Source organism: Drosophila guanche, unplaced genomic scaffold, assembly GCF_900245975.1.
Source record: "Drosophila guanche unplaced genomic scaffold, DGUA_6, whole genome shotgun sequence".
In the NCBI taxonomy this organism is placed as follows: domain Eukaryota; kingdom Metazoa; phylum Arthropoda; class Insecta; order Diptera; family Drosophilidae; genus Drosophila; species Drosophila guanche.
In genome coordinates, this window is record NW_022995757.1 from 109,057 (window position 1) to 121,857 (window position 12,801).

Genomic DNA, 12,801 nt, shown 5'->3' on the forward strand with positions numbered 1-12,801 from the left:
GTATTTGATCGGTCAATCCTTCATCCGATTTGCTTAGGTCGCGCCACTCGGGCATTGGGTTTCCGGGTCCACTTGCAGGACTGCCGGACAGCAATTTCCGCTGCACCAATTTTCCTTTAGGATTACGTCGCGACATAAAAGCCATTTCGATAATGGCAGTGAATCAAATTGGCACACGATAAGGAAGTGTGTGTCTGTTGTGTTGTGTGTTCTAAGTTGCCTGTTCCAGTCTAAGGATTGAGTGACGATTTCTGTATGCTGCCCCAACAGAGGTTTCAAATGGTACTAGATTTTTTTTTAAATAAGAAAACATATTTAACATATTTTTGCTCGTTTCCCTTGGACTTGGACTACCTATGGTTGCTCCTCCTTCAAGCACCAATCTGCAAATGCCCGAACTCTAGAAGTAAATTGTACAACGATCCGATCTACAGTTTAATTTTTCTTTATTCTGTTAGTCAAAATGGAACATGATGGTTGTGGGTTGAATGGGATGGATGTGATGTGATTAGATGTTTTCTTGCTGTTTCTTAGAATTCTGGAATTTTAGAAGCGAATATTCAGTGGGGCACAAAGTCTTATGACATCCTCGCATACCTCAACTAACTCGCGCTCAAAATCGACAGGAGTTGTCTGCTCTGGTGGCACGGGTTGCACATCTTCATCCTGGGACTCCGGAACGCTGTTCACTATATTTGGTTCATTCTGCGTAATGTACATTAATAAAACATTTGCAAGCCAGTCATTTTGGCTGGACACTTACATTCGATTCCTGTGGAGGGTCAATGTTAATGTCTGGGTGGTCCGGGCTGTTATTTGTATTATCGCCATCATCGCTTTTACCCGAATCCAAATCACTTGGACCGGCCGAATCGCGTTCGATCTCCTTCAAAGCCCGGGCATAGGACACGCGGCGTAGATTCTTTTCTGTGGCAAATTTGTCCTTGTACTCGACGTATGGAAATAGATTTTTTGCCCCCTTTATATTTCCCTTATTATGAGTCCCATAAAAGTGGACCAAATACTTGTCTGCTCCATCCACACAGTTTTCAATTAAGGCTGGCCACGGGGTGTAGCCACGAACCTTGGCGAATACCAAGTCATTTTTCTTGTAAACAGTTTTATTTGGATTCGACATTTTTTGCTTTTTGTTGCTGCTACGAACGTTTACTGCTGGCCTTTTTTGTTAAATATGAAGTTTCGTACAGACAGTGTTTCCGACTGTCAAAAACATATCGATTGTCACACATCGAATGTGTTGTAGGTGTCTGTTAGGAATGTTTTTTTTTTTTTTTTTTTTTTTTTTTTTTTTTTTTTTTTTTTTTTTTTTTTTTTTTTTTTTAAAAAAAAAAAAAAAAAAAAAAAAAAAAAAAAAAAAAAAAAAAAAAAAAAAAAAAAAAAAAAAAAAAAAAAAAAAAAAAACTCTCTCTTTATATTTACAATCTGTTTTTAAACAATAAGTAAATTGTATAATTAATATTCAATTAACAGAAATAGCAGTTTTCCAATGAGCCCTGCTATTATATATAACATCTTTTTAGGAATGTGTTTGGTTGTTTTTAGTTTGGTTGCTCTTTTTGGGATCTAATTTAATAGAAAGAAAAACGGACCTAGAAAAACAGCTGGAAACAAAACAAAATTCTAGAGCGATTCAACTTTAAAAACAATTTTCAAATGTTTCATCAAACAAAAAAGAATTGAAATAATTTCAAAATTGTAAAACAAAAAACTCTAATTTTTGCCACTGATTTTACCACTGCTAGAAATGTTTAAATATGTAATTGTATTATTTTTTATTACAAGGTTTCAAGATTTTTGGGGTTTATTCCAGAGTGTTTCTTTGGGGTATTCTGAATGAATTGAAATGAATTCGCAGAGCTTCCTTTGGAGCTCTTCCTCGCAGCTCTAATCCCTCATAGATCCATGGGCTTACACCGTTTTTATATGGCATATCGTGTGAAGCCTCTGAGGAAACACAAGAGGAAGCTCTCTAGAGCAGATGCGCTAAAACTCAACCGTTTATCCATCAATTTTTGTGAACGATATCTAAAACAGCGCCTAATTAGTGCGAAAATATGCGAAAAATACAAAAATACCCGATTAAAATTTCGTTCGACATTTCCTGAATCTTTAAAGAAAACACTTTGCAAAATAACTCTACAAAAAATGTATGAATTTGAAATTTAAACCTTAAGATTACCCAGACGGTCAAATGAAGTAACCAAGTTACAGTTTATAGCTGCATTTATAAACTTTCCATGAAAATTACGCATATTTGCTTAAAACAGGTTGATAATGTTTATTTTAGGGTGTTTTATTGCTAATTATTTATGAATTTATACAATACATTTAAATTGTAATCAAAATTAACGATATTTAATCTCAAAAACGCCAAACACATCATTTAATTTGTGCTAGTAAATATTTAATAGATGCTCTGAAGATGGTTATAATATGCCAAAAATCATGACAGATATGCAATTTGAAAGTCAAAAATAATACTTAACCATTACTAAAGAAAACAAAAACTAAACACAGCTTATTCCATACAGGCATACAGTATGTGCCACAAAAGCCACCACAAACCATATCGATAACAGTTGTTTTCTTTTCGTATCGAAGTATGTACATAAATATGCAAAAAATAAACATATTTGTAAACAAATTAACTCGAAATTGTTTTTGTATAACATTTGATGGTTTCCAATAAATAACATTCTGAAATCAAGGAAAACATTTGTATGTAGATATGGACAGCCCACAGCTTATTTCATACAGTTAATACTAAGAAAATCTGGTATAAAGTGTTCTTGGGTCTCATAACAATTGCAAAATGAATAATTAATAGTCATTAAATAATTGTAGACTTTTAAGAGCGTTTAAATACATCAATTAATGCATGTAAATAATAAATAAATCACATATGTGCGTACCTGCAATAACACTGTAATGTAAACGCTTCGCTTTTTTGCAGTTTCCAACACTGCACAGACTCGTGCAAGAACCGCAAGCAGAAAACAGTTAAAGCAACTAAAATAGCGTACAATAACTCAAATAATGTGCAATATACTGAGGACACTCAGCAAGCTGATATAGAAGGAAGGAACTGGCCGCATTGTGTGCCTTAGCTGGAAGATCAGACAATAAATCGTGAAGCGACTTACGTACATACACATATGTACATGCATGCATATGTGCACACATACAAAACCAACTAAAATGTGACGCGTGGCCGCTGATGGCAGGAGGGGTGTCCACCTCACGCCACGCTTCAAACTCTCCGTTGGATGCGCAGGTAGACGGTTGGAACACTTCTGCACCGTTTACCGTTCACCGTTTACCGTTTGATACCTACTGCCTGGGTCATGGCATAGATCAGTGCAAACAACCGCAATTATAATTTGTGGCTTGTGCCTTCTCTTCTGTTTACTCGACCGACCACTTATGTGTGTGTTTGTTTGTTTGCATGTTTAAGGTGCGCACTAATCCAACGACGCATCTCCAGTCCGCGTGGGAAAAATGCCAACAAAAGGGAAAAAATCGACAAAGGGAAAGTGCGAAAAGTGCAACAAGTGTTTTATGTATTTGGTATAGTATGTACACAATGTACACGTATGCAAATCCATATAAACCTTTATTTTTTACATCTTTTTTTCATGTGCAAAACCTCAATTGTGACTATTTTGTTGGTGCGTGGAAAGAAAGCGGCAACTGCAGCAAGCAAAAAGGAACAGCACAAGAGAATAAAGGTATTGAAAATGTTACACCATAACAATATTTACAGATATCCACGCTTTGGTCTTCCCAAGTATCTTATTCCTTTTGTTTAGCACTTTACTTGCCAGCTAGCTTCCCTTATGGTCAGAGTGTGTTGGGGCTCTCTTTGGGCTCTCCTCCGCTCACTCTTGATTTGGTTTCGTATCTCCAGCACAATCGCCTGCCCACTGTTTCTTGCATTCATAAAGTAGACTACATTTCCACACCAATTGCGCTTATCTGAGTGAGCAGCCCAGGGCCTTGTGGAATAGTGCAACTAAGTGAAGAGGCAGCTTAGCCAGTCTATCTGTCTCACTCTGGGCCACTCCTTTACCCTGCCAGATTTCATATTCTTTGGCAGCAAAATAAATTCGGTTGCTATTTTTCCTTATATTTTTTGTTTGCTATAGTCTCTCTCTCTCTCTGCCACTTGGCTGGTTAATTCTGTTGCTGTCGTCTCCAGCCTGGCCATAAATATGCCTTTACGCACGGTTTTTATATCTCTTTCTTTCTGTTCCTCCCCTCTCCATGTGTCTCTCTGCCTGTCGCACTCACGAGCACCACGCATAGTTAGTTTCATGCCAAATTGAATTGCTGTTGAGGCAAAGTCAACGTTCTTGGGGCTTCCCGACACTTTATAGTTTTATTTTTAACGTTTTCTTCTCGTATTCTTCTCGTTTCCTTCGTTTTTGGTCCAAGTGGCTTGGCTTTGCCGCTTGTTGACTTTCCCCAAACAGACTGACACTGCCACACGCACATCATAATTTATGTGGGAGCTAAGCAAAAGTGTTAAGTTGGCTACACGAAAAATGAGCGCGCCGCAAAACTTTGGTTGACTTGAAAAAAAGGAAGGAAACAAATTGTGGGTAAGACACACAGACACATCGATGAACACACACACACACACACTGCTGCACGCACTTGAGTGAGTGGGTGGCAGGGCAGGACAGGCATCGAATTTGTTTACTTAAAAAGCACACTGACTCTCACTCAAAAACTGCAAGATGCAATTGTACTGTGGAAAAATACAAGTATATGTCTGACTGAAAATGTAATAATAATTATTTTTATTAAATAATTGACATATTACTCTGTAAACCAAAAATGGTCCAATCAAAGTGTTCTGCGACCCACTGTGCGCTCTAGTGAGCGAGCCAAGGAGAGAGCGTTCTAGTGAGCGCTGTAGTGGGAGAGTAAACGTGCGAGCGAAGTAGAGAGCGCGCTAGTGGGAGAGGCTTGCGGTTTCTTCTTCTGCTGCTGCTGCCGCTGCCGCTGCTGGGGAATGGGGCTGGAGCATAAGTGGATTACCGTATTAAGTTTTTATTATTAGTCTAAATGGCAAAGTCGTCGTTGACTTTCGGAGAGTCACAAACCGGATGAAAGTGGGTGGGGGAATGGCAGAGTGCGGTTGCCACCGCGGGGAAGTGGGCTAAGCAAACCCTTCAGCCATCCATAGCCGGGACAGGAGATGTGTGTGTGTGTGTGTGTGTGTGTGTGTGGGCCTGGGCCTGCTCTCCGTCAAGATGAAAATTAAGTGCAAAATAAGAAAATTAGCTTAAAATAAATTTTGTTGCGGTTTCTGCGTCCTTCAATATTCATTTGGCTTTTCTTGTGTGTGTTGTGTGTTGTGTGCTCGTGGTCGACAAAGAGGATTAATAATTAGAGACGACACTTAACATATGCACGACGCTCTCCCCAGTAGTAACCACCAAGCCGCCGAGCCACCACCCATTCGGAGAGAGAGAGAGAGAAAGCGAGGAGGATGAATCGTTTACATGTTCGCTCAATTCTCAGAGCGTTCATTTGTATGGCGCAAGAAGGCATAACTTTCATTTATGACAGGCCCAGTTCGCATATTATGCGGTATATTCCCTTCACTTACTCGCCCCCTCCGCTATATTCCCAGTGTCCCAACACCACCACATCCATTCATGGATCCGCACCACCCCCTAGGGCCGTCAGTGCATATGCATAAAGTTTATGAGGCACTGGCGATTGCAAAACTTTTACCAACAATGGCGACAAAAAGTTTCGCCTTCCTGTCTCCTGGCTGGCCACCCATCTCATTCTCTCATTCTCGCTTTCGCTCTCTCAGGCTCTGTCTCGCTTTCGACACTTGCCCAAAAGTGAAAGACAACAGCAACATGCGACAAAATAATGCAACTTAAAAAACAAAACAAAAATGCCAAATTGTCATCGAACTTGAGCGAAATGTTAGTCGGAGCAACATTCTCAAGTGGAGTGCAGATGAAAAGTTAGCGAAAAATTTAAGTGGCAAATTTTGCAAGTGGCCAGAACAAATATTTGAAATTTACAACAAAATATTCTCCAACAATTTGGCTACATTTTGTGCAAATTATCTCAAAAGTGACTGTTCAAAAACCAACAACAAATACCACAAATATACATACATACATATGAACCATAAGCTCAGCTCAGACGCAAATATTCGACGGCTGCAAAGCTCTTTCTCAGTTTATGAACTCTACTCTGAAAATCTTTGACTAATCTATTATCTCAAAATGTAACTTGGTGATTAAAGTTATCCATCCATCTCGTGTACTCACTGAATTTCATCCGAGTAAAGTATTTTTCTTTGGAGCAAGAGACTTAAAATCAAATTAAATGCTTGTTGAAATGTCATCCACACACAGAGAGCGAGACGTGAGACCGGAAAACAGATTCCAGTTCTTTGAGCATAAGGAGAGGTCTTGGGGGGTAAGCTGCTGCATCAAGTGTCATGCAATAAATATCACTCAAAACTTTCCATCCCGCTCAGAAGCACAAGCAGCCACGTCTCAGTCTTGGTCCCAGTTCCAGTCCCAGTCCCAGTCCCAGTCCCAGTCCCAGTCTCTCTGTCCCTCGATTCGTTTCGTTTTGCTCCGTTTTTGGGGCTCATGTGTAGCGATAAAATGTATCTAGTTTAAGATGTTTTTGCCGCCTGGGCAAACTGTCATGCGACTGGCTTTGGCCAGTACCTGCCCCGGCCCAGCACTGCCTCAAGGAAAACCCTCTTGGCCCCCAAAGTAGGAAAAGCAGTAAACATTTTTAATTTGACAAAACTTTTTACCTTTGACCACAGAGTTGGGTTGGTAAGGGGTTTTACCATGCGAGTGGCGGCAGCGGTTGACTCTGTGAAAATGTTAGGTCAATGCGGCAAACTGAAGTCCTGACGTCTGCTCCGAGTCCACGGCGACAGACAGAGACAGAGCCCAATGAAATGAAAATTTTCCCAAAATTAAACTCAAGGACTTAAGCACAGAGCCAGCCCAGCCCAGCACAGCCCAGCCCATCCATCTGTAAGTATGTCTCGTATGTTTTGCTGGTCAGTGTCGTCAAGTATGAAATTGTTGTGTTGACACTAAACTAAAGTAACTGAATTAAAATGCGGCTAATAGAGTAGTTGCAAACACATGGAGATCAAATGGCCCGAGTGTCGAGAGACGAGAGACGAGAGACAATGCCAGAAGCAGGACAAGAGCCTGTACTGACGGAGTAAGATGAACAGATTAACAGACTAGTTTATGGCAGCCCCTGAAACTCGAGAGCATCCCAACACTGGGCCATGTCCATGGCCGTGTGTGTTAGGGAACAGGAAACTTAACTTTTTTATTTTGTTTGTGGCTCTGTCTCTGCTGACAATCTTCACAGGTGAAAGACAAATGAGAATGGGCTGAATGGTTGCTCGAGTTCCCCCCCCTGATGGATATGCTTAGGAATTTGTGTGTGCTCCTTGCATGAGCAATTCTTTGTCCTTTCTTTGCATATGTCTGGCCTTTGATTAGCAGAGCAGAAAGAACAATTTTTCTAGAATTTTTAATTCCGTTTTTTTTGGTTGTACTTAGGGACGGGTTTTTCTTTGTCTTTTTCTTTTTCTGCGGATTAACATGCACAAAAAGAACCCCAAAAGTCTTCTTTATTTGCTGGGTAACTTTGTTTCCATGCGAAGCTTTGCTCATACAAGTTCCACCACTTAAAGCACATTTTGTGTATAAGAATTTTCACCTGCAAATAATTCTTTAAAAAGTGTATAACAGGAAAATGGGAAATCCCGCTTATCTCTGGTATTTTTTCGCAACCTTGCTGCCGATGCTGTCAATCGAATGCATTTTAGCTTAACCCACAATCACCTCCAATCTTCCCATTCCATTTGCCTCCTCCCGGGGGGAGGAGCACTCAAGTGCTGACCGCGGCTGTTGTCTCCTCGGTACAAAAAAGTGCACGCAATGTCAGCAGAAAAAACCTGCCAGGCGGCATGTGTGTGTGTGTTCACAGGTGTGTGGGTGACTTCCGATACAGATGCAGTATAAAAACGTAGAAATTATATGACATACTTATGGGCAACGCAGCACGTGCACCCCCGAGAGCTTCCACTCTACAAGGGAATTACATGTGCCGAAGGGTACATTTTGGCACAGCAAAAAGTTTGAAAAATCAAAAATGCATCACATAAACACCCGGATGCTCTTTCTTGTGCAGGTTTTGTGGTGTTACTTGGATGGCTACAATGCTGTCCTGCCATGAGCATTTTTGTTTTGTATGAACTAAATTGCAATTGATCGATTTAAGATTGTATTATTTACGTATCGCATTTATTAGCAGCTAATTGGCTTAGTAAATGCAAATTAAAAATTAATTTCTTTGCATTTATGGAGAATATTCTCATTCAAAGTATTCTGTTTTCTTGCAATGCGTCATTTTAATCCTTTGCTGCCTTAATGAATAGCTTTGCAATTACGTATGTGTGTGTGCTGCCTATGCGTATGCATAATCTGCGAAAATGTGAATAATCCCTCGCCCACCCATTAGGGCAGCCAGCAAGTTCTGCTTATGGCCTTGCCTTGCCACACAAGCACATATTCACCTCTGTGCACGTGGCTCTCTCTCTCGCTCTCGAAGGGGGGGGGCGAAAGAGAAAGTTAAATTTAAAAAATGTCAAATTTCATACATTTAGGAGCTAATGAAATAAGTTAAGCGACAACAACAACCGCCGAGCGCGTTGCCTGGCGCTGAGCACTGCGTTAAGTACCCTTCCAGCCACCCACTCTCCCTGGCAATCTGGTACATATCTGTGTATGCAGTGCAGTTTGAATTAATTTGACTTTTTTATGAACTTTAAGTATGCCAACAGTAGCCCCAAAGCTTCTCTCTGCTTTTCTCCTTGTTGCTTTTGTTGCTGCTGCTGCTGCTGTTGTTGGTGGCATGCTGTGCGATGCAGCAGATGCTGCCACTGCCACTGCCACTGGCTGGTGTGTAATCCTGTGGCTTGTGTGAAGCGTTGATGAGGAGATGCCAGTCGAGTTAATCAGGAAAACATACGAGAAGTGAGCGAAAATGAATGCATAAGTAACCTTCGAGGCAACAGTTTCAAGGTTCACTTCGGCGGCGGCGGCTATTTAAAAAAAACAGAAACATAACCAATTAGGATTATGTGAGAAAGCCAGCAAAATGGAAAAAAAGAAATGTTGTGCCTAAAGCATTATTGTATTGGTGGGGTAAACTTTGATGACTTCGTTTCGGTTATCTTCGCATGCAAATTTGAGTTTGGCAGCCATGAAAAAAAAAAACAAAACACAATCTGAGCATGTCCTGCAAATACAATTCAAAGTCAATTATTTATAAACAGCCAAAATCGGCTCCATCATTCAGCTTTAATCGAAACATTTCGATTTTCTTGACATTATTCCGTGGCCCTGTCATGCCTGAACATCGCTTCCTCCTGCCCCAGAGTCCTCCTACCGAGTCAGAGCTCGTCTAGCCAACTGTCCATCATCCATCTAACACAGTATCTATTTATCTGTTGTATCTCTTTTTTATCTGCTTAGCTGCCTCGCCGCATCATTTCCACCCACCCTCTTTGAGATTGTTCCTGGAGCTGGTTTGTGCCCCATATCCGGCATTTTCCCATATTTGCCGCAGCATTCCTTCCCCCACATTCCCATTTGTAGTCTTGAGTTCGTGGCTGGCTGGCTGGCTGGATAGATGGCTGTTGTTGATGGCGTTGATTGTTGGTGACTTTGATTTTTGCAATCTGCTTTCGATTTATTTTATATTTCTTCCAGGTCACTGACATTGCTGCTACATATGGATGTACACATCTCTTTATTCTCTTTCATCTCATTCCGCATCATTCCCACTTTTGTCACCCACACCCACACCCACACAGACACATGTCCGTCATCGTCTCTGTCTGCCTTGGTCTGGACACTTCACTTCACTTCAGTTCAGTTCTCTTCTCCTTTCACTCTTAATTTCGATCATTGCCTTTACGGCTACCTCTGGCTCAACTGCACTTCTGCCTCTATCGACGATTGGTGGGATTGGACCATTCACTTCCCGTTCCGCCTCTCCGTACTAGACCATTCGCAGCTCCCATTGTTGTTTCTGGCCATATGAAATTTGGGTAAATATCAAAATGTAACGTACATGCGGGCTCCCCCGTTTGCTGTGTTTCCATTACTGCTGTTTGTTCCCCTGGTTTCCACATTTCAGCGCCCGCATTTCTCATGGCGAAATGTTTCCAACATTTTGCCGTTTTTCCCCATGCCACCCAATTTTCTCCACCTAGCATTAGGAAACTGAAAGAGTATTTGGCATTGATTAATGGATTTTAGTCTTTAATTGTTGTAACTCTTGAATGCGAGTTAACTTGATGCTGTGAATCGTTCCAGAAATTCGTTTTATTTATTATTGCAATTCAATTCATTTGTGTAATTCTTGGCTTTTCTTATGTACGGAAGTCTTGGCGGGTGATGTAGATGTAGATAACATTTGTAGTAGAAATCTAAAATGTCAAATTCCATGAAAACCACTGAGGTACAGCTATACTGACTGAGTACGGGTATAAAAGTTGTGACGCGTACGAAGCGTCTCACTAGTGTTTCTCCTAATTTCTTCCTCATTTCTGTAATACATTTATTATTTACTAAACTTTCTTTTAGATCCAATTCTAACTCTTTTTTTTGCATTTCAGATAACTAAAACTGTTGGCGACTTTTAACATAATATTAATTTATTTTAAGCTGTTATTATTTATAGTTTTCTTAACACTTAATTCTGTTAATTCAGCATGCTTAAAACAATTCCCTAAATATAAAGCTATTATTTTAATAATTTATGTATGCATCAAACACTAATATCCAACAGGGGTCGTGCTTATAAAATTAATCGCAAGTAGAAACAAACAAAAAAATAACAACAAAAATGGCAGCGACTTTCCTTAATATTTCCACATAAATCTAACGTTTTTGCAGGCTGGCTTGTTCAATCAATCAAGTCTTTGGGGGTATTCAAAATGCAAAAATATAGCAACAAGCAAAAAAAAAAAGAACGTAAAGTAAATCCCTAATTTTTTTGTTTTTTGCAGCCGCTTTCCGGTTTTTGTGTTGCTATTGTTTCGCTTGATGGATGCCATGACAAGGTTTTCATAACTTTGTGCCCCTCCCCCAAAACACAGAGACAGAAAGAGAGAGAGAGAGAGAGAGAGAGAGAGACAGAGACGAGCGTTTACAGCATGCAAAAACGATGCCAAAATATCCGCAGCCCGTAGTAAACCGTAAAGCCCGTATAGTATATTCCACGTTTTGACATTGCTACTCATGGAGTGTGGAAAATTCTTTTATTTTTGGCTGAAACTGAAAGAGAAACGGCAACAGAAACAGTTGTTTCTGGCTGCCAATCAGTTGGGCCGCGTGAAAAAATGTTTCTGCCATGAGGACAGAAGGTGGATAGGGGGAGGATGGAATGTATGGTTTGGTGTGTGTGTTTTTGGCATTAATATAAAACGCAATCAAAATCAAATCAAATGAAAATTTGCTCTCGTTGATAAGTTCATTATGTTTGCTTGCTCTTGGTTAGTTTTTGCCCCAATAATCAATGCATTGCAGAATTTATCTTGGACATTAATGCAGGCAGCAGCAGCAGTTGAACGTCGAAAGTCCCTCTCCTCTCTATTCGTAATTTGGAGAGCTTCCTTCTGGGCCCATCCGTGTCTGTGCTCTGATTTCATTTGTTGTGGCAGACACAGCCAAAAATTAAGTGCGAATCCCGCCCGCCCATGGTAAATTACAATTTTTGTGCTAAATTTATTGTTAAGTTTAGCATTTAGCACTTTTATTGTTGCACGAAAAAATGTTAAACGAAGTTTTCGTGGCTGGCTTGAATGGTTTTTATCCTCCTTCGTCAAATGCTGATGGTAGTGTTAGAGTTTTGGCTTTTTAGACATACTCCTCGTCGCTCAAATCGAGAAAAGGTAACCCAGCCGGAATCTCGGGAAACGGATCTGGACTATAATTATTCGAGGGGCGCAACGCAGAAGTGAGGTTTAATGGCCAGGCTTCGGCCAGATCAATGTCAGCCTCCGGTGGTGCATTGCGTTCAACGTTGACCCGTGGATTGTTACGTAGAATGCCCGCTGTGCTGCCATGGTGGGAGCGAAAATGTTCCGAAATGTTGCGCAATGGATAGGGATCGCCCGAGGCCGTTGCCGCGCACAAAGGACAAGTAACGAGGGTCCAATCGTCGTGATGCTTCTCGCGCGCATGCTTCATCAGTTCGATGTCCGTGTGGCCCATAATGCCGCAGAGGGGACAGGTGAAGCTCTCGGCGCACAGCACTGGCATTGGCTCACCGGAAAAGTGCAGTCTCCTGGCCTCCGGGTCCAGCAAACACTGCATGGCGTGTCCCAAGTGATGGTGTAATGTAGTTACCTTGTTGTCGTAGCAAGTCTGGCACAGATTATACGTGTCGCACTTCAAACACTTGTAGCGGTATTTAACTAGGAAGTCAGAACCACAACCATCGCATTCAAAGAAAAAGTGATATTCCATTTTTCATTGAAAATTCCTTGGAGATTGGTGGACTGGACTGGCAGAGGATTGGATTCATTAGTTTCCTCAATTTCTTCGACAGACTTACTTACAAGAATTACAACAATTTGCACTTGACCCGCAAAATTACAAATTTTATTTGACTTGAGAAATTCCAGAGAGCTGCCGGCAGCTTGAAGTTGTTACAAAGAAAGAACTGACAGACAAGATAGTGTCG

At 40.9% G+C, this 12,801-nt stretch overlaps 2 protein-coding genes across 3 annotated transcripts; both read right to left on the reverse strand.

Annotated features, from left to right (window-relative positions):
* Nucleotides 1–457: 457 nt before the first annotated feature.
* Nucleotides 458–1,206, reverse strand: LOC117590283 (hepatoma-derived growth factor-related protein 3-like). 2 transcript variants are annotated; one of them, XM_034282770.1, is made up of 3 exons: nt 764–1,205; nt 598–705; nt 458–538 (listed from the first exon to the last, which is right to left on the reverse strand). In XM_034282770.1, the coding sequence occupies exons 1-3, from the start codon at nt 1,136–1,138 to the stop codon at nt 509–511; spliced, it is 513 nt and encodes a 170-aa protein (XP_034138661.1). In that variant the 5' UTR covers nt 1,139–1,205; the 3' UTR covers nt 458–508. The 2 variants fall into 2 exon arrangements, with proteins under 2 accessions (XP_034138661.1, XP_034138660.1); XM_034282769.1 differs by lacking the exon at nt 458–538 and having other exon boundaries at nt 545–705; nt 764–1,206.
* Nucleotides 1,207–11,972: 10,766 nt separating this feature from the next.
* LOC117590433 (E3 ubiquitin-protein ligase KCMF1-like) lies at nt 11,973–12,584 on the reverse strand. The gene has a single exon (XM_034283052.1). The coding sequence runs from the start codon at nt 12,582–12,584 to the stop codon at nt 11,973–11,975; it is 612 nt and encodes a 203-aa protein (XP_034138943.1).
* Between the last annotated feature and the right edge of the window lie 217 nt (nt 12,585–12,801).

Excerpts from the sequence above, each read along its gene's own strand:
- LOC117590433 (XM_034283052.1), bottom strand. The coding sequence starts at position 12,584 with ATGGAATATCACTTTTTCTTTGAATGCGATGGTTGTGGTTCTGACTTC.
- LOC117590283 (XM_034282769.1), bottom strand. The coding sequence starts at position 1,138 with ATGTCGAATCCAAATAAAACTGTTTACAAGAAAAATGACTTGGTATTC. Across the intron at positions 706-763 it reads ACCCTCCACAGGAATCGAAT|AATGAACCAAATATAGTGAA; the intron begins GTAAGTGTCCAG and ends TACATTACGCAG.